The sequence below is a fragment of the Oncorhynchus kisutch genome, linkage group LG7 (assembly GCF_002021735.2).
Source record: "Oncorhynchus kisutch isolate 150728-3 linkage group LG7, Okis_V2, whole genome shotgun sequence".
NCBI lineage: Eukaryota > Metazoa > Chordata > Actinopteri > Salmoniformes > Salmonidae > Oncorhynchus > Oncorhynchus kisutch.
The window spans coordinates 31,610,946-31,634,722 of NC_034180.2; the positions used below are offsets into that span (position 1 = coordinate 31,610,946).

The window sequence follows — 23,777 nt, forward strand, 5'->3', positions numbered from 1 at the left end:
ACTAAGGAGATGATTGTGGACTTCAGGAAACAGCAGAGGGAACACCCCCCCATCCACATCGATGGAACAGTAGTGGAGAGGGTAGCAAGTTTTAAGTTCCTCGGCATACACATCACAGACAAACTGAATTGGTCCACTCACACAGACAGCATCGTGAGGAAGGCGCAGCAGCGCCTCTTCAACCTCAGGAGGCTGAAGAAATTCGGCTTGTCACCAAAAGCACTCACAAACTTCTACAGATGCACAATCGAGAGCATCCTGGCAGGCTGTATCACCGCCTGGTATGGCAACTGCACCGCCCTCAACCGTAAGGCTCTCCAGAGTGTAGTGAGGTCTGCACAACGCATCACCGGTGGCAAACTACCTGCCCTCCAGGACACCTACACCACCCGATGCTACAGGAAGGCCATAAAGATCATCAAGGACATCAACCACCCGAGCCACTGCCTGTTCACCCCGCTGTCATCCAGAAGGCGAGGTCAGTACAGGTGCATCAAAGCTGGGACCGAGAGACTGAAAAACAGCTTCTATCTCAAGGCCATCAGACTGTTAAACAGCCACCACTAACATTGAGTGGCTACTGCCAACACACTGTCAATGCCACTGACTCTACTCCAGCCACTTTAATCATGGGAATTGATGGGAAATGATGTAAATATATCACTAGCCACTTTAAACAATGCTACCTTATATAATGTTACTTACCCTACATTATTCATCTCATATGCATACGTAGATACTGTACTCTATATCATCGACTGCATCCTTATGTAATACATGTATCACTAGCCACTTTAACTATGCCACTTGGTTACATACTCATCTCATATGTATATACTGTACTCGATATCATCTACTGTATCTTGCCTATGCTGCTCTGTACCATCACTCATTCATATATCCTTATGTACATATTCTTTATCCCCTTACACTGTGTATAAGACAGTCGTTTTTTTTGGAATTGTTAGTTAGATTACTTGTTCGTTATTACTGCATTGTCGGAACTAGAAGCACAAGCATTTCGCTACACTCGCATTAACATCTGCTAACCATGTGTATGTGACAAATAAATTTGATTTGATTTGATTTGATCAATGTGTATGTTCCTGTCTTTGTGGCCTACCAGAAAACCCCAGCATCAAGGACATCAGATCAATGTGTATGTTCCTGTCTTTGTGGCCTACCAGAATACCCCAGCATCAAGGACATTAGATCAATGTGTATGTTCCTGTCTTTGTGGCCTACCAGAAAACCCCAGCATCAAAGACATCAGATCAATGTGTTCTGGTAACACTTGAAACTCCCATTAGGGATGTTGTCCCTTTGCTCCACCTCTACAGGTAAATTAACCTCGGTGGTTTTTGCATGAGGGCCACAGATGCAAACATTTCTTTGTGCACTGGTTTATTTTGGCGAGGTACATTTTCATCCGGATGACATTTTCAAAGCACTATGAACATATAAACCCATCTTTCACTAACAATCTGGGGGAGCGGCAATATGGAATTGAGTATCACTTTAAGATGTGAGACAGCATACAGTTTAAATACTGTAGATTTCTGTTAGAAATAAGCATATCATTCAGAAACGTCCAATTTAAAACTACAGAAAGCGAACAAAGCCTCAATGAAATAGCCTCATGTCTGAATGACAGTACCACTGTTTTTCATTTTGTAAAGATATTATACACTCTTACAGCCTTTCAAACGTAAAGGGGAACAGAGCTAGCCAAAATATCAAAATACAGCATCTAGTAAATATAACTAGAGCCTTTTGGAGCCTTTAACAGCAAGCAACAACACCTACAGTATCAGTATATATTATGCTGTCTATATCAGGCATAATATTAATATCTACTTTCTCATCCCTCCATACTTGAAACCCAGTAATTACCAACACCAGTTCAGAAAAGCCAGCAGAACAGAAACAGCAAAGTTGTCTCATTTAATGAGAGGAAGACCAACAATACTAAACAGCACTGCCATTATTGCAAGAGAGGACATTTGCGTTATTCTTGTTAACTCTACGTACCTTTTACTCATGATGCAAAGCTGGGCCAGCCGCTCAAAATGCTGTGCCTGGGAGGCCTGATCCGATAGCTCCTCTGGGGATGCCCATCCTGTCCCAGACGAGCCCAGCAAAGCCTCCTTCTGGGGGCCTGTTACACACACACAGGGCATGTAATCAGCCGCCCGCTAACGTCTGTCTCGATCCCTCTTGCTCACGCTCTATCCTTCTCTCGCTCTTTATATCCCTTTAACTCCCCCTGTCTCTCTACATAGCAAGTAAACAGAATCCAAAATGCTGGCGATGTGATCTCTGGCAGGGCTGGCAGTGTGGAGATGAGAGTGGAGTCTGAACAGCAGAGCACAGTGGAGCCAACAGGATAGTGAGCAGGAGACGTCAGATAGAGAGCAGAGGGAAGAGGGAAGGGAGAGGATACTGTGAGTGCAAACAGCGCACTTACCACACCCACAAAAGCAGTGGCACAGCTACCTGTTCACACAGACACAAACACCTGAGCTGACCCTGGTGGGAGTGGAGATTAGCCTCCATAAAAGCTTTTCCAGCCTAACGTTGGAGAGGTAAACTGAAAAGTAAAGTGGCTCAGAAATGGCAATAATAATAACTTTTAACAGGATGAGGGAAAAGAATAGAAAGCATTGAAAATAGAGTAGGTCCAATATCTGTCAGATAATCAAAATGAGATGGAAATGGGCTGAGGTTTGAACAGGAGATTGAAGAGAGAGAGAAGGCTGGTGGAGTGATTGTGATGCCAGCATTGCCCCAGGAGAGAGAAACAGAGCAGCTGGCACAGTGCTGAATCAGGGGCCTCAGTATTCCATGGCGCCACACAACTCCTTATGAGATAATGCCTAACATGGCCATTTGTCTTCCCTGTCCATCCCATAACTCCTGCTACCTCCTGCCCATGCTACACTGAACTGCTGTTGAATCAGCAGCCAGCCAGCCAGCCAGCCAGCCAGCCAGCCAGCCAGCCAGCCAGAAAGAAAGAAAGAAAGAAAGAAAGAAAGGCATATGTCTGGAGAGGAGAGGCGGCAGGTGATAGATGACTGGCCAACCCTGTTGGGTTGTAAGGGATACACCAGGCTCTCAGATTGGTATATTACAATAAAAAGGTCCTAAAAATACACTGCATACCATACTGTATACCACAATTGATAGCTTACAGCAATGGAATTTCATTAGGGCACCCCTTAATCACCCAGTTAGAGTGCTAAGTGTAGTTTATAACACAGTTTTGGGAGGACAGCTTTACGCTTCAGATGACATACCTAATCCACAACAGGAACTTCCATATATGTGCTTGTTCTTATGTATTGGAATGCAGCCTTGGCGCAGGAACTCCCTATATGGACTCAGACTTCCCATATTGGAATGCAGAATTCCATACATGGATAACGACATTCATATTGGAATGCGGCCCTGTAGCAGGAACTCCATATATGGGTCCAGACATCCACAATGGAAGGCGGCAGAGCGGCAAGGAAATCCATATATGGACTTAGACCAGTACCCATGCCAATTTGCTCACCTGCATCCAATCTTCATTAGACAAAAGCCTGCCTCACTCACCTGAGTCCAATTGCTTCATCAACCACCCTCGTAGTACTTAAACGGCATCCTTCGTCACTCCTTGTACCTATGCACAATGGTGGGCGTCCAACCCAGATCCACGACAAAATGCTACTGACGATGGCCCCCTTCTGATATAGTTGTCAGATGGTGAGAAGCTGAACTTGTGGATGCCACCTTAATGCCCCCATTTTACAGATGTAAATATACTTGCCTGTGCTCCCCTGAACAGCAGTGAGCTCAATTAGAGAAACCTCGTAGAACATCTTCTCAGCCTGAATGAACTGCAGGGCCTTGCCGTCTATTTATATAGGTGAAGGATCAGGCCCAGTTGTCAAAGGTATTAAGTCAGTTGTAGTGTCAGAAATGTTGTCACCAGGCTTAACTGCAACGTGTTTTTTAAATATTTTTTATGGCTCCTGAATGTGACCTCAGCAAGTAACAGGCTCATCACCAACATTCTAGACAGATAGCTCAAAACAGTCTCTGTGAAGGCTTGGACTATAATATCTGGGCATTCTACTGCAGTCTTGTTTGTCAATGTTGATGTGTCAGTTATTTTGGGTATGTGATTCTGTAAGGGATGGATTGAAATTTACTGGGGGGGGGGCTGTTCCAACTCAAGGAGTTCACCGACAGGTTTCTGTGCCAATGCACCACACAACCAATAAACAAAGCATACCAACTTTGAGCACTTCAATATGATGGTTTGTGTTAACACCACAAATAGGCTGTCGATCTCAACAAACAGAAAACACACCCCTCTCTACATTTGAGGTTTACCCAGTATCGAAGGCTTGGCTTGACAATCTCTGAATTTTTTGTAAACGATGTCTCTTTCCGTTCATCAATTGGCCACTGCACAGTTTGAATTTATAGATTGATAGATTTTGTCAGTTAAAAAAACAAACATTTATACCCAAAGATTTTAAGTGACCGGGTTTGCACAATAAAGTCAGGGACTTACAGTATCATAGGCCTTCAGTAGCTAAAGCTTAATAATGGCCATACCAAACCTTCACAAATGTTTCTAAACTTCATTAGGGTAATATCAAAAGTCAAGCCATTGTTTATAGGGAAAATATGAGCAGAAGAGCAAATGTAAATCAGGGAAAAAATGCGCTAGCCTCCCCTGTGCCCAATAAAAAAAATACACAACCCTCCCCAAAGCAACAAAAAATCTTGACAACCCTCCAGTATTTTGGACCACCTCTCCTTCCAATAAATTAAGATTTGTCCCTAAGGCACCAAATATGTGTGCCATCCCTAAAAATAGACTCAGGAGCCGAGTTGGTTCACTTTGTCAAAGGCATTCTTCATACTGAAATAAATGCATCCCTTTGTATGTTGACACTGTTAACACTTGACAGGTGAATTTAAAAGCATGGCTTGACAAGGAAAATGTGCTTAAAATAAACACAGACATACAGCCTGGCGTAAATGGCCTACTCAAAAGCAGGAGCTCTCTGTCGCACGTGAGACCAGACTTTGCTTAGTTCTATTTCTGAATGCTTGTGTGTGACCTATTGATTGCCGTTAAAGTAGCACAGTTTAGATACAAATAAAAGCGTTAGAAATGTATTATATACAGTGAATAAAGGCTATTTGCGTTATTTCTATGCTTCCTGTTCTTAAGTTTTGTTTTTGTGTCTTTTACTTTTGGTTTCGTACACCAGCTCCAAACAGCTGAAAATACATGATATCTTTGGTTATGGAAAAGATAGTTCACAGCGATTCAGATGTACTACGATTTTCTACACTATACTTTTTTGTTTTGTCAAATAAAGTGAAATTAGGCAAACCATTCGAATGTTACCAACCAGGAAAAGCCGGAGCGATTTCTGCATAGTGCATCTTTAAATGACAGTAGTCTATAACTCTATCACAACTGTCCATGTGAAAGGAAAGAGGCTACCTTTTATGACTAGCAAAATACACGAGAAGCACATTAACACACACTCCGAATAGACTTCACTAGCCAGAAGGATACACAATGTATGCAGTGCCATGCATACTTTATGACTCCAGTAGACATCCAGTGGACAAGTATGTGTTTACTACGATCCTCTTCTAAACATCCTGCATATACTGCAATGTGCCTCATTCCTATTCGTTGACAGTATATAATAGTCAGCTGAGGTAGAGATATTGGGCTGCTGACAGACAGTTTTGGGTTAACTCCAGGGTTTACTGGGCCGCTGAGGTAATGACTGTTCAAATCAAACCATATTTTATTTGTCACATGTGCTGAATACAATGGGTGTAGACTTAACCAAGTAAAAAATTATAATAAAAGAAAAATAGTAACACAAGAGGAATAAAATACACAATAAGGAAGGGAGTACCAGTATACAGGGAGTACCAATACCATATCAATGTGGCGCTATATATAGGGAGTACCAGTACCATATCAATGTGGCGCTATATATAGGGAGTACCAGTACCATATCAATGTGGCGCTATATATAGGGAGTACCAGTACCATATCAATGTGGAGCTATATACAGGGAGTACCAGTATACAGGGAGTACCAGTACCATATCAATGTGGCGCTATATATAGGGAGTACCAGTACCAGATCAATGTGGAGCTATATACAGGGAGTACCAGTACCATATCAATGTGGAGCTATATACAGGGAGTACCAGTACCATATCAATGTGGCGCTATATATAGGGAGTACCAGTACCAGATCAATGTGGAGCTATATACAGGGAGTACCAGTACCAGATCAATGTGGAGCTATATACAGGGAGTACCAGTACCAGATCAATGTGGAGCTATATACAGGGAGTACCAGTACCAGATCAATGTGGAGCTATATACAGGGAGTACCAGTACCAGATCAATGTGGAGCTATATACAGGGAGTACCAGATCAATGTGGAGCTATATACAGGGAGTACCAGATCAATGTGGAGCTATATACAGGGAGTACCAGATCAATGTGGAGCTATATACAGGGAGTACCAGTGCCAGTATTGATGGCCATTACAGACACAACACTTTTCACATGCCAATAAGATGGCTGGAGAGGCGTTCACAACTAACACATTCAGTATGGATTACAAACACAGATATAATTGCATTGTATATCCTGGCTTATAAACTGTACCTACTCGATCCATCACCCCCCAAAAAATCATGAAAAAACTGTCAATACCACGTGATGCCTCAAAAATGTTTTTACAAAATCACCCCAAAGTTACATTTCTAATGTGTTTTGAAATCTGGAGATAATTCCACTATGATCAGAGGCCCATTAAGTCCATATCACTACATTAGAAAGCCACATGCTAACTGCCAATAGTGAGATGAGTATGACGAGGACCCTCTGGGATAGAAGGTCACTTCACAGGCAGGCCACAGAGGTCAAAGCACTACTTCTGCTGATCTGGGGTATTTACAACCTGGCAGGACAGCAACAACAATGCAGCGAACCCACACTGAGTAGGTACTAAGTCCTCCACCCTGAGTTGGTTATGACCAAATTGGGGAGAAAAAAAAACACGGAAACAAAAAAAGCAACCCCCTTCCAACAGCAGACCCCCTTCCAACAGCAGACCCCCTTCCAACAGCAGACCCTCTTCCAACAGCAGACCCTCTTCCAACAGCAGACCCCCTTCCAACAGCAGACCCCCTTCCAACAGCAGACCCCCTTCCAACAGCAGGGTGAACTCAATTTAGAGCACATGCAGTACATGTGAAGTGGAGAGGGTCAAGGTTGAGATAAACTTCTAAAGGAAGCACTCTGAAGCATATGTGGCTTGTGACACTATTCTCATACAGTCAACACTATACCACAAAACAGACAATAAAATGTTTTGGATTGTGTTGATTACAAACATGAAACTGTAACAGAAAACATCCTGAGAATGATTTGACTGAAAATTCCATTTGATTGTCTTATTTATTTCTCTAATTTGAGAGCCAAATTGAATGGATAGATTAATACACTTTCCATGAAAGCCAGGATGACTTTTGGTCAGAAAGCTCTGAGAAGAATTCCAGCAACTGGGAGTTATTATTATGGCATTTGATGCTGAGAGTTTATGTTTTTTAGTCTGTGCATGTGAAAATATGTGTTCCCATCAGAGTCAGTTAGATTAGGCTAAGTCTTCACCTCCCTCACTCCCCAGGGAACCTTCCCAAATACAACCCAGAGAGCACTTTAAATGCCTGTTAAACTCTGGCTCTGCCCAGTCACATGAATATCCTGTTTAACCTGTCCTCGGGGACCACCCACTGGGCACAGATGTCAGTTTGACTTACATTTGGTAATTAATGTGAATTAAACATGTCATTGGATTTAGGTTAAAAGTTAGGTGAAAAAAATAAAAAATTCCACTACGTTGATGACTTTTTAAAAATATCCAATCAGTATCTACGTTGATTCAACATCATCACATTTAATTTAGGGTTTTAAATGACGTGGAAACAACATTGATTTTGCCCAATAGCCAGTGACTTTAACTGGGACAATCAGACTGTCATGTATCCCATTGTTCTGGCCTAATCTCTGTGTCGACAAAAAGACATGTCTGGATCAGTTCCAAGTAGCAAGTTCCATGATAAAAACTCAAATGACTTTGTAATCTACTTCAAATCGTTATGGTGGTAATGACCTGTGTCTATGAAGCTTATATGTTACTATTAACATATGACACCATTGTGACATAATTATTCATGATGCTATGTGTCTCTTTCATGTCCAAAGACTTAATTAACCCTATCATGACCTATGAACCTCTTAACTAAATGACTTCTGAGACTATGGACATGTATTGATGGAGTGAGCCCAGTAAATCAACCTATTTTGGGAGATGGGTTGTGAGGAGCTGGGTCTTGCTGAGCCAGATAACTTGAGCTAGCGTGAAATGTTTTTCAATGTCTCAGTAACAGAGAGGAGTGCCATGGGAAGAGGTTATATATCCTGCAACACCACACCCCTCTTATCTGAACCCTATACTGCACTGGCCTGTAGTGGATGATGGCGGTGGTGGTGACACACACAGCCACTGCAGAATACAGGTTAGTTAGCTTTCTCATACTCTGTGTTGTGGGGAGATAAGCACTTACAAATCCTCTTAAGAGAAAAGCCTGACCCCATTCAAAACCTTGAGCATTCTGGGACAAAGCTGTGATAATATTCTGTCCCATGGACACAAATTCTCTCTTTATACGATGCTTTTTCTGTACAGCCAAATTACATTTTGCACTGGAATTCACCATACCCGCAGTCCACTGCCACCAAAAAAGGAAACAGTTTTTGCCTCCCTAGCATAGTCACAGGTTTCATGCAAAGATAGTACTAATAGTTATCTGGAAGTGGGGTTTGGTCTCACAAGGCCTCCGTTTGTGTGTAAAGGATACAATTATTTTCAGAGATGAAGAGTTCAGCAATCTGTAATCACAAAGGAGAACACATATTAGGATTGTATGATATGAATATGCTCCACAATTAATTGTCTGTCTGCATTCTACACATATTACCATGTATGACCATTCACATTCCACTATTCTCATATAAGCCACTGTATTGTGGAGGGGAATGAACAACACCACCCTCTCTCTCTCTCTCTCTCTCTCTCTCTCTCGCTCTCTCTCTTTCTCTCTCTCTCTCTCTCTCTCTCTCTCTCTCTCTCTCTCTCTCTCTCTCTCTCGCCGTTGGTCTGTTCAACATCATGCCACATTCCTGGGATATTGGGTAAGGGGCTACATTTGTAAATGTAAGACATTTTCTTTGGGTCACTTGATACATATTGTTATCCAGGGGCCTTTAGTATGTAATCTGGTACTGTGGCCCTGGTTCAACAAAACTGGATCAAAACAACAACATTCTATTCTGGGAGACAAGCATGCACATGAAATGAGTCCCAGTAATCGGATGCTATTTGCATTCATTAGATACAGTGGAGTTTCTGGTAATAGGCTACTGACATACATTATTATGTTATGCACTATACATGGACCACTTCCAAACTCATATTGAGGTACAGTAGCTAACATACTCACAGGTTTGCAATACGCATATTGACATTGAAAAGAGCCATTTGACATTTTTCTGTCTGTCCTGAGACAGACAGACTCCCTGTCTTCACCTTGCAACATGCACTGTCAACAGGAAAAACGCTGATCCTGTGCTGTGAGTGGCAACATGACATTTGACATTGGTATTGGTGATGGCAAGGTTGTATTGGTATGTGTAGTGTGTGGCTTGTGTGTTTATATTATATGCTAATGTATGAGTAACAGGCAAACACAGTGTCAGCACTGTATGTATGGTATCAGTATTGTGGTGAATGGGTTTTGTGTCTGTGTGCTCATGTTTATGTACACCACAAGTGTGTGTGTGCATGTGCCTGTAGACTGGACGTTTGTGTATGCAAACATTTGTCTACAGTATCCGTGTGTATGTTTGCGGGTGCATGTATACATATGGGTGTGAGAGTGAGTGATCGTCCGGCCATTAGGTTGGTGGCTCACCTGGTGAAGGCAGTTGGGCAGCGAAGTGAAGCTCTGCACGTGCCTTAACCCCAGCAGAGAGCTAAGGAAGCAGTGGAGGGCGGCCTGGTACTCCCCCTGTTGTTGGAGCTGCTGTCCCAGTTGAAACAGGCCCTCCCTTCCCCCGTTCAGCATCCCCAGTCCCAGACAGAGGCAGCGCTGCCTCCCATCGGAGCTCTGCCAGCCAGGGACAAACGCTCCACTCCACCCCCAGAGCAGAGAGGGGGGAAAATCTAAACAGCCCAGGGATAAAAACACAGCAGAAATATGGTTTACAAGAGCCAGACTACAGAACGACTTCCTCTAGGTCTTGTCTATTCACAGTAACTCAAGGGCAGGTGGCGAGCTGAGCTGAGGCAGGCTGTGAAGACAGATCAACTCCCCTCCCTCTCAGCTCATGCTGCATCAGGAAAGGAGGAGAGGAAGTCAGAGGGGATTTGTTCATTGACTGGCAGAGTCCTGGTCCAATCACTGCTCTACTTGCGTACAGTAGTCCAGCCAGCGTGTGTGAACAGTCTCAGCATGTAGGTAACGGAACTGTCGACTGAGCACTGTGGCTCTCTCCCTGAGCACTCTGGTTCTCTCACTGTGGTTGGCTCTCCTTATGAAATCAAATTGCAGGGCTTTATGCTTCTGCAAGGTTTCACCACTGGAAATACGGCACATGTTTAATGTATTCCATTTGTGCATTTGATTTAATTTCAGGATACACTCTGACCTAATTTGCCTAGTGCACTGGTACAGCAATGTTGTGCATGCCTTGGGGGAGGGAGGAATTAAATCAAGAAATCTTAATGCTTTACTTATGGTTTATAATTGAGAAGCCTGTGAAAATAAACAATGGCCTTACACAGATAAACAAGTGCTTGACTAAAAATGCAGTGTGTCTACATGTTTTCCTGTGAGTAACATAAGCAGATGGACTCCATTATGGTCTCCATACACTCATGTGTTTCGTAATGCGTGACAAACAGTAAGCGTAAACAAAGAGTCATTAGTAACACCTGCTGTATGTGTAGACAGAGAGTGCTCCACTGTTCAAACAAGGACAACTAATATTTATTTATCCACCGGCCCGCCTGCTTCAGATGTTTGCTCTTCCTTCAACATTAAACCAGCGACAATCTGTGCCCAGGGAGAGGGTGTGACATTGATTTTGTTAGTCACTCTCACTCAGATGTCATATTTACATGGCATAAGTCATGGAAAAATTTGTTGAAATGCAGGAAATTAGCTTTAAAACTGCAAAAATGTCTATCTCCCAGAGGAGGCTGGTGGTGGGAGCTATAGGAGGATGGGCTCATTGTTATGGCTGGAATGGAATAAATGGAACAGAGTCAAACAAGTGGTTCCATATGTTGATGTGTTTGATACTGTTCCATGTATTCCATTCCAGCCATTGCAATGAGCCTGTCCTCCTATAGCTCCTCCCACCAGCCTCCTCTGCTCTCCACCCCATGGCAAAATGAGTAAAATTGCATGAAATGTGTTATAAAATTGCACACAAAAAATGAGCACGTGTGGAGAGAGTTGATAGTTCAGATAAAATATATTTAGGATGGAGACGATCATGTTGATGAGCTAAAAGAGAGAGTAAAGAGCCCAATGTTTTTTTGCTTTCCCAGAAAGTAGAAATGAGCACAATAAATGAAGTGATGAGATCAGCATCTCCCTGCTCACCGTATACTTGCCTGCGCTCTCTCGAAATGCACTTGTATGTTCGCAAATCTACATGTTACTCAAATATGATTGACAGCCTTATTGACAAATCACAGCACGGACCTTTGTTACAATGCCAGTGATTGGCTAGCTAGCTTAATGGAAGGTGGGACCATGTATCTAACCAGTAGCCACATTGCAACATGGAGGACTTCCCAAAAGGCGCTTCTTATTTTAGGTAAGAAAGCTAGTTTAGAAGTTCAGCCTAATGCTATTTCAACGTGTTTTTGATGATCTAATTTATGTAAAGATTTGCAAGTGGATTTCTGTAATGGTAGACTCAATAATTCCAGACATAAATCTTTTTCGGATGCGAAGTCATACCTTCCGGTTTCATCTCACACATTTATTTTTTTGCCTTTATTTATTTAACTAGGCAGGTCAGTTAAGAACAAATTCTTATTTACAATGACGGCCTACAAAAGGCCTCCTGTGGGGACGGGGGCTGGGATTAAAAATAAAATACAAATATAGGACATAACACATCACGACAAAAGACAGACAACAGCACAACGGGCAAGAAATTAGAGACAACAATACATCACGCGAAGCAGCCACAAATGTCAATAAGAGTGTCCATGATTGAGTCTTTGAATGAAGAGATTGAGATAAAACTGTCCAGTTTGAGTGTTTCTTGCAGATGGTTCCAGTCACAAACTGCAGCAAACTGAAAAGACGATCGACCCAGGGATTATGTGCTTTGGGGACCTTTAACAGAATGAGACTGGCAGAACGGGTGTATGTGGAGTATGAGGGCTGCAGTAGGTATCTCAGATAGGAGGGAGTGAGGCCTAAGTTTTAAACAAAACAAAAAATAAGTATCAACCAGTGGGTCTTGCAACGGGTATACAGAGATGACCAGTTTACAGAGTAGTTTAGAGTGCAGTGTGATGTGTCAGATAAGGAACGTTGGTGGCAAATCTGATGGACGAAAGGTAAAGAACATCTCTCTAATGTCACCCATATAGCAACTAATGTCACACATTACATGCATCCTAGCTACCGTACTGGCTTGCTATATTAGGCAGCTCTAGGTGCTAGCGGAAAATATAAATATATTTGTTATCTATAAAGATAATTAAAGGCCATTTAGGTAGTTAGCTAACTTAAACGCAATAGGATCAAGGTCAGGCTGTCTGGTCTGGTATTGTCTCTGTTTCAGTGCAGCATAAGCCTGTTGGATGAGCCTAGCTAAATTGAAACTGCTTGGGAAGAGAGAACTTCAAACATTAGCTGAGGTCATCAATGTAGCTAGCTAATGATTTTAGAAAATAAAAACAATATCTTTGCTACCTATACTTTACTGACCTGCTACTGACTATTGAACACTTTTTGCCAAATAAGTTTGTTACTGTGTATTGATGAATTGGTAACTGAAAAAGTAGTATATGTAGTAGTATATAAAGTAGTATATGTACACATTATTGTTTCATTAGTTAGCTAAGTTACTGACTGATTAGGTACATTTTTATTCCTGTTTTTGATGTTATTGCATCTCAGGTGGAGAGGGAGTAAGATCACTAGAGAGGAGCATGCTGACAGAGCAGGAATAAATCTGTTGTTGCACAGCAGAGGTATTACAGTCAATGCATATGAACTGAATATTGTGTGTGAATTGCACATTTATATCATTGACACGAAGAAAAGGGTTGTACAGCAACATGAGCAGTAAATGCTAACACGGCTTTGGTGATGAAAGGTATGTCATGGAGGTGACAATGTATATATTAGAAGATTCCCCAATACATTGCATTATATGCCCAGAACATAATTCACCTGGTACGGGTGAATATAAGGTGCACACCTCTTTGCTGGAGCAGACCGGGACCAGTGTTGAAATGGAACGAGAAGGCCTTTATGGGAATTGGGAGGGTCAACACTTCACCCTTTCCAAAAGCTAAGTACCTCGCCATATTCCATTTCCAACATTTCACCTGCTAGCACTGCCTGCTGACATTCTCTACTGCTTTGTGTGCTACACACAGCCAGTACAGGAGTGCACCTACTGTGAACCAGAGAGGAGGCCTTTTGGGATACTGGAAAGGTGAAGCACAATTCATTATGGATTTTAATGACTTTTCTGCCTGAACACTCATTGCTCACATCTGAACTATTTGAGTTACTAGTGTCCCCCCAATGACAATGGAACACTTTTCTGAATAGACATGGATTGGCCTTTATTGATACCAGATAACATTACTTAAGCCACTGTCTCCTGCCTCCATTTTTATTTTCCCATTCAAGACTTTTTGATTTTCCCATTTAAGTTTGTTTAAATCTATTTACTATTTCCCCATTACCTTTGATATTATACTCCTTATCTTAGTTCTATTGTGGCTTATTATGATTTAGTTTAATCATTTTTGGAGAGGTATTGTGGAGTTTTATTGTAATTGGCCCTATGACCTTTCAGCTAAATCTGTTGACAGAATCTTTCTTTCACACAGTACAACAGAACCCAGGAGAGGCCTGCTGCGAACACTGGCTTGGATCCCTCAGAGCGTACCTGCAGTGGTGTGACCACGGAAGAGTCCTCAAGGACTTTTAAAATAGGACTTTTCCATTTGATCTTTTTGGACTTGTCCACTTGGGACTTTTAGCTATTGTTAAATACATAATGTAGAACACCCTTCTGTCTCTGGTGTGTGTTTGGAAGGCCTACATATCTTGTAACCACTCATTCATACAATCTGATATACAGTGGTGTGAAGTACTTAACTAAAAAATACTTTAAAGTACTTACTTATGTCATTTTTGGGGGGTATCTGTACTTTACTTTACTATTTATATTTTTGACTACTTGACTACTACTTTTACTCCACTACATTCCTAAAGAAAATAATGTACTTTCTACTCCATACATTTTCCCTGACACTTTCACACTCTTAAAGAGAAGAGAAAATCCCTGGTCATCCCTACTGCATCTGATCTGGCAGACTCACTAAACACAAATGCTTTGTTTGTAAATTATGTCTGAGTGTTGGACTGTGCCCCTGGCAATCCTTAAATTTAAAACACTTAAGTATATTTTTGCAATTAAATTGACTTTTGATACCTAAGTATATTTAAAACCAAAAACTTTTGGACTTTTACTCCAGTAGAATTTTACTGGGTGACTTTCACTTTTACTTGAGTCATTTTCTATTAAGACATCTTTACTTTTACTATGACAAGTGGGTACTTTTTCCACCACTGCTGATACAAATGCAAGCACTGACTTATATTCACTTGTCTATTGTCCCATTCTTCAATCTGGTCTTTCATATACATATTTTAGTTGTTACACCTGTGTGATGTGTCTGATATAAATGAATAAAAATCTATTCACCCTGTACATTACTTGAATTTTAGAACTTTTGAATCATAAACTAAGTGTTGTCTTGATACAGTCTGCATGTTTAAGTTTCCATAAGTTAGTAAAAATGTGAAGACCAACAGGCTATGAAATAGTTATTATTTTCTAACCTAACTAAAAAATAAACGTTTTTACACAGCTTCATAAATTCGGCCATTGAAAGCCTTGGACGTTGTATCCTTCCTCAGGGAACGGCCTGCTGACAACAGGGTGGCATGGTTTTTGATGTTGCTGCTCTAGAGATCCATTGCCCAGCAGACTCACCTGGGACAGGGGGAAAGATGCATGTTTGTTTTTTTAGAGGGAGGAGAGAGCATACGTATTGAAGTGAGTATGGTAAATCCAACCAGTAACCCTTGATTATATGCTATATCACACAGACCGCAATAGTGAAGGTGCCATAAGTATACTATTATGAGTGGAGCCTACTTCTCTGTGCTCTGAAGAGGTCGCAGGTGGTTGGTCAGAAGGCTCTGGAGGTCCTTGGCATGTTCTGTCTCTAGCGACTGGAGAGGTGTGAATGGAACTACTGAGTGTGCTTGAAAGAGCAAGAGTTCACATCTAACAAGTATATTGCTGATTATTGAGGACTAAGGGGGCATTCAAATCAGACAAATGGATGTGTAAAAGACGCAGCAACTCAATAACTTTCAATGGGAGGAGGGCGTTGGGGAGGCCCTGGCATTGTGTTGCGCTGTCCATCTGAAAACTTAAAGCAGTGTTCCTTCTCGTCACACCGCTGTGTTGGACAGGCATTATAAGCATTTTGATTTAAAGGCAGCCTTACTCTGTGGTTCAAGTTGTATTTTAATGTCTAACTTCCCCTCTTACTGGGCAAGTTTGTTCTGCATGGACCGGTGCCACGGATGGGTGGAGATTTAGTTTAAGGACCAATGGAATGATCAAAAATGTGCAAAATCCGCCCACAAGGGGCACTGGGCCATGTTAAACAAACTGGCCCACACTATGACCCCTAAGCCCTCACCCGTGACCTCCCATTGGCCCAGGGCCTCCTGTCTAAACCTCTAATCAGAGTCTCTCTGACAGGAAGTTAATCCAGTAGGCAGGTTTATGGTGCATAGGGCTTCTCCACTCCTCAAATGAGTGGAGTATTAGTTATTCAAATAGGACCGGTAGGGAGCACCTAAGGAGTTGGACCTATAACTGAAAGGTGGCTGCTTCGAATCCCTGGCCAAGGTGCTGGAAAAAAGGAGGTAATTGATTTGGCATCTAGATGGCTGCTGGGTTCACATCCTGAAGATATTCCCCTACTGTTAATGGGCTTGAGCAAGGCCGTTAACAGCACAACACAATCTCCATCCAGAGGAGCTGCAATGCAGCTTGACCCTGTGCTCGCCTCAACTGTAAGTGATGTGCCGTTATGACTTACTGACACTGACATGGGGTGCTCCATGTTCCTGCTGGTAGCAGGCCTTAACCTGGATGTGAGGAAATGCCCTGCCTTGGCGTATGGTTATATCTATCTCCACCAGGGTCCTTTTAAATCAAATGACCAACCTGCATGCATTACCAAAATAAAATTGTACCTGTATTTAGACAATTGTAGTCATGAAAGCCGCAGTTTAAGACCACGATTAGTTTAATGAGATGTTTGTGCTAGGCAGGAATAAAAACGTGCACACAGTTCCACTCTCCTAAAATCCCCAGGTTTTGTAGAACTCCTGGTTGGAGGATTCCAGATTTCCTGCTTATTCCCTCGTGATGCCGTAAATATCCCAATCAGGTTTTCTGGAAAACCAAGGAATTTTGGGGAAATTTACCAGATTTTTTGCAACTACCTGGGACAGGTACGTCTGTATTATAGAATGAGCTCCCTAAGTAACAATGAGATGACAATGATATGGACAACATGTGCATCTACAGGTAATTTCCCAAATAAAAACACCAACATAAAGTGTCTTAATAGGGTCACCACACGCCACAACAGCTTCAAAGATGCATAGATTCGACAAGTGTCTGAACTCTTGGAGGGATGCGACACCATTATTCCACGAGAAATGTCATCCTTTTATGTTTTGTTGATGGTGGTGGAAAACGTCTCTGGCGCCGCTCCAGAATCTCCCACAAGTGTTCAATTTGGTTGAGATCTGGTGATAGACGGCCATGGCATATGGTTTACTTTGTTTTCATGCTCATCAAACCATTCAGGCACTCTTGCCCTGCGGATGGGGGCATTCTCATCCTATGGGGGCATAGCCATGGTAGCCAAAATAATGTCCTGCCCAGCATTTTTGTACATGATCCTAAGCATGCTGGGATGTTAATTGCTTCATTAACTCAGGAACCACACCTGTGTAGAAGCTCCTGCTTTCAATATACTTTGTTTCCCTCATTTACCCAAGTGTTTCCATTATTTTGGCATGTGTGGGTATGGATGTCAGTGCGCAGACCCGCGAGCCATTGCGATTCCTCATGATGAGTTCAGATTTTTTGTGGCCCCCACACCCATCAAAGTTGCCCATCCCTTATCTAGTTGAATATGAATGGGTCCTGACGTCCAGACATGGCCTGTCCTCTTCTATGACGGCAGAGCCCTGCAGACAGCCACGGTGGCTTGGGAACCAAATTAATGGGGAAACACAGACCAAATGGCCAGAGTCAGTCTCCATTTACCTCTGATCCAGCTTGCTGCACAGGATGGGATTTTAATGGCTGTGAATGCCAAGTCGCAGAAGGATCAGTAATCATTAAAGCTGCATGGGCAGGTCAGACTGAGGGAAGGAGCGCCATGCGGTACGACTCAGTAAGCTGGCAGAGCAGGAGCCTTTGATGTGATGGAGATGGAGAGCAGCTCTCGGACTCTCAATGTTGAGGCCATTGTGTCCAAATTCAAACAGAACAGGGTCCATCTTCTAATTAGAGTCCAACCAATCTGAAAAGACACCTGCCTGATCTGATGAGGGCTTGGATGTTTCTTTCTCTATGTTAACAACATGCTCAAAGCCATGCCATGGGAAACCCAACCAGCATTACATGCTTTCACCTACCATTAACATTCCATGTATCAGAACAACAAGACCCTACTGTATTTATCCCACAGAAAAGGTTCAAAGTAATTATAGGTGAATACATGCCATTGTACTCTGATAAGGTTACAGCAGGATCATAGCAAAAGAGAAAGCTGCAAGCCTAAAGAATTAATCGTATTATTGCAACCTCATTACACTGTAATTCTAGTCACGTTTTGAGAGGTTGATATCACTCTTGATTGAAATGGCTACGGCTCCATTTGACAATAAAGACGCCAGATGCCTTTTCCAATGTCCCTGGGATGACCACTCCTTGTTGACTGCATGGGCTTATAATGAAGAGAGAAAAAAATAAAGTCTTTACATTCACATATCTGTGTTGTCTCATACTATTTTGTTAATATATTTTATGCAGTATAATGGTCATTTTTAAATGCCATGCTTTTGATTTCTAAGTCTTGCAGTGTCCCAGACCCTATTTTATACATATGGGGAAACTTGTTTTGATGACCGTATTAACTGCCTAGTTAAATAATACAACATCTAGTATGAGGGTCTTTAAGGTGTTGATCTGAATACAACATCTAGTATGAGGGTCTTTAAGGTGTTGATCTGAATACAACATCTAGTATGAGGGTCTTTAAGGTGTTGATCTGAATACAACATCTAGTATGAGGGTCTTTAAGGTGTTGATCTGAATACAACATCTAGTATGAGGGTCTTTAAGGTGTTGATCTGAATACAACATCTAGTATGAGGGTCTTTAAGGTGTTGATCTGAATACAACATCTAGTATGAGTGTCTTTAAGGTGTTGATCTGAATACAACATCTAGTATGAAGGTCTTTAAGGTGTTGATCTGAATACAACATCTAGTATGAGTGTCTTTAAGGTGTTGATCTGAATACAACATCTAGTATGAGGGTCTTTAATTTATGTTCAGCTGTTCAACTGCCCTAGAATGGGAATCTACCTGTAAATGGAATATTGATTGCCTGTCTTGCAAGGTTCCTGGACAAATACATCAGTGTGATCAGTAGACACTGTCCAATGCTTCCCACAGTTGTGTCAAGTTGGCTGGATGTTCTTTGGGTGGTGAACCAGTCGTGTCTACACTTGACACACATGTGACTTCTGCTATCAGAATGCGAAGATCGCATTGAAAAGACTTGTCTAGACGCACAGAAGTCGCTTTGTGGCCTGATTGTGTTTAGATCTGGGTGACCACTTCAGGATACACACAGGAAACTGCCGAGTGTGAAAAACCAAGCAGCGTTGCAGTTTGACACACTCAAATGGGTGCGCCTGGCACCTACTACCATACCCCGTTCAAAGGCACTTAAATCTTTTGTCTTGCCCATTCCCCCTCTGAATGGCACACTTACACAATCTACGTCTAAATTGTCTCAAGGCTTAAAAATTATTATTTTACCTGTCTCCTCCCCTTCATCTACACTGATTGAAGTGGATTTAACAAGTGACATCAATAAGGGATCATAGCATTCACCTGGTCAGTCTATGTCATGGAAAGAGCAGTTCCTAGTGTTTTGTACACTGTATTTTTACAACTGCATTTTTCAGATGCAACCTTATGAAAGTTTCTGCACAGTATCGGAGGGCTAGGTGTTGAGCCTAATGTTAGCTATATGATACAGTAAGTACTGACTTAAACACTAGTAATCCAAGCCAACATTTGCCATCTAAAGATGTGCCACTTTATGCCAAGTGGACCCAGTGTCTGAACAAACCTGAGGATATAAACCAAAGCTAACTCATACAGAACAACATTAGTTGGGGAAGTCAATTTTGTATAGTCCAGTGAGTTCAGAGAAGGAATCTGCTTCTCTAGTGTCCTTGTTTTGTTGGACAACACTGCACATGGCCCTGCATCAGCACATACTGTTTATATTTACTGCACCATACAGATATACACTACAGTATGCAGTCCTCTCTCAACCAATGGTCTTGAGCTGTGGAAAATGTTACATTCAGCAAATGACAGTGGATATGTCCCTAGTTACAATATGTCAAGTTAACTGACACAAATAGGACGTATATGATACACTCAACCCTGCCTAGAGATGATCTAGAATTGACTTTTCCTGTTGTCTCCTCTACTTCCCCAGTCATCAAAGACTTGAGGAGGTACAGGGAAGGAGGATGCTATTCAATCATTAAGAATAATATTTGTTCCAAATCCATCAAGAAACGCAGAGGTATACATTCTCCCCTGTAGTACAGCAGCCTGACAAGGGCTGGGCAGCAGAAGAATTCCCTTCAGGACTCCAGCTGGGGGAGTTTTATAGGCTTGGCCCGGACATCCCCTTCCTATTGAAGAGGCTTTTATGACCTCTATGTAATCAGCAGTAAATGCTGCCACCATCTGTCTCTTTGTTACTTAATTATCTGACCCAATGACTTTTACTGACAAACACTGGCCTGGTAAGCACTGTAAGACAAATCCCAGCTATGTCTATGACACATTCATAAATCATCCATTCATTTTTTGGTCAATTTTGAGAGCCAGTCAGCTTTTCTAGTAAACCCTGTCCTTGGGTACAGTGCAGCAAGCCCTTTACTGTTGTTCATCATAGATCATGTTCAGGTTTGGCTTCAGGCTAATTGCATTTGTCACTTTATAATGGCTCGTACGCACCCGAGGTCTGCCCCAATGTCTCTGTAAATGTTCACATTGAGTACAATAAAATGATTGTGTTTCTAATGATGATCATTGTCATTACACTACAAATACCAATCCAATTAATTTGCTAGGCATTGAAGTGAGCATTTAATATTTTGCTCTACTCTAGTGCCCCCCAGTGGATTATTGAGAAACCTCTTCCAGCTTCAGTGGGACACTATCACAGATAAACGACCCTCTAGTAACTACATACAGAGGCAGTGTTTAGAGCAACTGAAAAGGTGTCCTACTTTTGGAGATTTCATAATGGATATTTCCATGTTGTAGAATAATATCTGCTCCTCTCAGCTCTTTATTTGTAATGACAAGAATTGGTGCAGAATGGCATTAGAAGAGCGTACTGCGTGGGCTTATTGTTTCTGTGTGGAGAGCTAATTGGGAGACAATATGAAGTGTTCTGGGATGCCATTTACCTCCCACTGTGGAATTAATCAGTCTCACACAATTACATAATACACTGGTGAAAGCCTATCTGATGTGCTTCTGACAGCATCAGGCTCAGGGCAATTAACTGTACTTCTCCTCTCTCCCACTCTAGTTCTCTGATGCTTCCCCTCAGTGGTACTGCATCTATTAGCCTCTCCTCTCTCTGCCAATCATACCCTGCTCTCTCTATTCTCCTACACTCAGCTGTGTTGTGACAGCAACTCGTATTGGCTTGCTATGAAAGCCTGGCTGGGAACAGTGGACAAAGACTGCCACAGGTGTTCTTCAGCCTGTTGGGTCTGACGGTGGATCACGTCAACATCACTGTCATCCCCACAGGGTTAGAGATCTGATTGAACATATTGCACGCAGCATCATTAACAGCAAGCACCTGTGCCTTTTCTTTGCCATTTGTCCTGCGGCGCTTCACACACACTAATTCGTGGCCAGGATTATGTGAGCTCCTCGACTCAAGTGGAGAAAACGATGTGAGAACCAGTGGGAAACTTAGTCGTATTATGGTAGAATTACAACATTCCAGTGCCAGCTATACTGTATGTACAACATAACTAAGGGATAAATGCATCTCGGTATAGTCCCATGACATGCAAACCAATCAATTATACCTTGTAGAGTAAGGTAATACAGAAAGGAACAACCATGCTCCACGTAAGATTAACCAAACATTGACATATTTTATCTGTCAGATAGGTTATGCTCATCCTCGACTGGACCTCTAAGGTCATGTACCAGTCATTAGCTGAAAGTGAGTTAATGGCTCTCTCTCAAGAGTCAACCCCATGTCTGAGGCTGAGTGGGCTCATGTTGACTTTAGATATGCTGGCTGAAGGCCCTCTTTCTATCTAAAGGAGGGGAGTGAGGGCCATCGCCTGATGGCATGTGTGATGCGACAGGTCACTGCTTTGCCCTCTGGGAGATTAGCAAAATGGACCACACTCCTCCATCCAATCACAGCCAAGCACTAACAAGACACCTGCAGGTTATGGATGTCTTCATCCTTTCATGGTCCTCCTCCCTCCATCGTTCCCCCTCTCTCTGCGTCATGCTGCAGGTGTGGGCCACCCGGCCATCCCATTCAAGCTGGTGGATTTGGCCGATTTCTCCCAGTTAGTGTGACCGAGTGGAAAAATAATGACTCTGGGAGTCTTTCATTGGGAAAGCGAAGTCCCCTGGTTTGTGCAATGTGAGCTGTTCAGGGCTAAATAGCATGGATGCAGTCAGCAGAGCTTGCCAGGACTGACAGGTGTCCACCCCTGGGAACCTACCAGGGAGAATCCCAATGACAACTCATATCAAATAGCTATGGAATCCCAACACTGTGGCCTCATCAACTCCAATTAATCTCCCCTCAATGAGTCTAAACTGTCACCAAAAGCACTCACAAACTTCTACAGATGGACAATCGAGAGCATCCTGTTGGGCTGTATCACCGCCTGGTATGGCAACTGCTCCTCCCACAACCGTAAGGCTCTCCAGAGGGTAGTGAGGTCTGCACAACGCATCACCGGGGGCAAACTACCTGCCCTCCAGGACACCTACACCACCCGATGTCACAAGAAGGCCAAAAAGATCATCAAGGACAACAACCACCCGAGCCACTGCCTGTTCACCCCGCTATCATCCAGAAGGCGAGGTCAGTACAGGTGCATCAAAGCAGGGACCGAGAGACTGAAAAACAGCTTCTATTTCAAGGCCATCAGACTGTTAAATTGCCACCACTAACATTGAGTGGCTGCTGCCAACACACTGACTCAACTCCAGCCACTTTAATAATGGGAATTGATGGAAAAAATATCACTAGCCACTTTAAACAATGCTACTTAATATAATATTTACATACCCTACATTACTCATCTCATATGTATATGTATATACTGTACTCTATACCATCTACTGCATCTTGCCTATGCCGTTCTGTACCATCACTCATTCATATATCTTTATGTACATATTCTTTATCCCTTTACACTTGTGTGTATAAGGTAGTAGTTTTGGAATTGTTAGGTTAGATTACTCGTTGGTTATTACTGCATTGTCGGAACTAGAAGCACAAACATTTCGCTACACTCGCACTAACATCTGTTAACCATGTGTATGTGACAAATACATTTGCTTTGATTTGATTTGAAACTTTGGTACAGAACCTGTGCGATACCTTGAATGCCACACATTTGGTCTAATGTCAAAATCCTGTGGCAGGGGTACGATGTTGGATGTAACAGTCTCTGTTTTTGCTCATGAGAATAGTCTGTAATCACATCACTGTTTAATTCATACAACACTGAGTGTACAAACATTAGGAACACCTGTTCTTTCTATGACATAGACTGACCAGGTGAATACAGGTGAAAGCTATGATCCCTTATGGATATCACCTGTTAAATCCACTTCAATCAGTGTAGATGAAGGGGAGGAGACAGGTTAAAGGAGGATTTCTAAGCCTTGAGACAATTGAGACATGGATTG

General features: G+C 42.4%; 1 protein-coding gene and 1 long non-coding RNA gene across 2 annotated transcripts; one reads left to right on the forward strand and one right to left on the reverse strand.

Moving 5' to 3' along the window:
* Positions 1–1,924: 1,924 nt before the first annotated feature.
* Positions 1,925–10,596, reverse strand: LOC116374696 (consortin-like). The gene is made up of 4 exons (XM_031828949.1): positions 10,083–10,596; positions 8,970–9,000; positions 3,812–3,898; positions 1,925–2,158 (listed from the first exon to the last, which is right to left on the reverse strand). Exons 1-4 carry the CDS (start codon positions 10,233–10,235, stop codon positions 1,941–1,943), a joined length of 489 nt encoding a protein of 162 aa, XP_031684809.1. The 5' UTR covers positions 10,236–10,596; the 3' UTR covers positions 1,925–1,940.
* A 1,321-nt stretch (positions 10,597–11,917) lies between these two features.
* Positions 11,918–15,153, forward strand: LOC116374697 (uncharacterized). The gene is made up of 2 exons (XR_004210625.1): positions 11,918–13,863; positions 14,267–15,153. It is a non-coding gene; the product is annotated as an uncharacterized LOC116374697 (long non-coding RNA).
* The last annotated feature ends 8,624 nt before the right edge of the window (positions 15,154–23,777 follow it).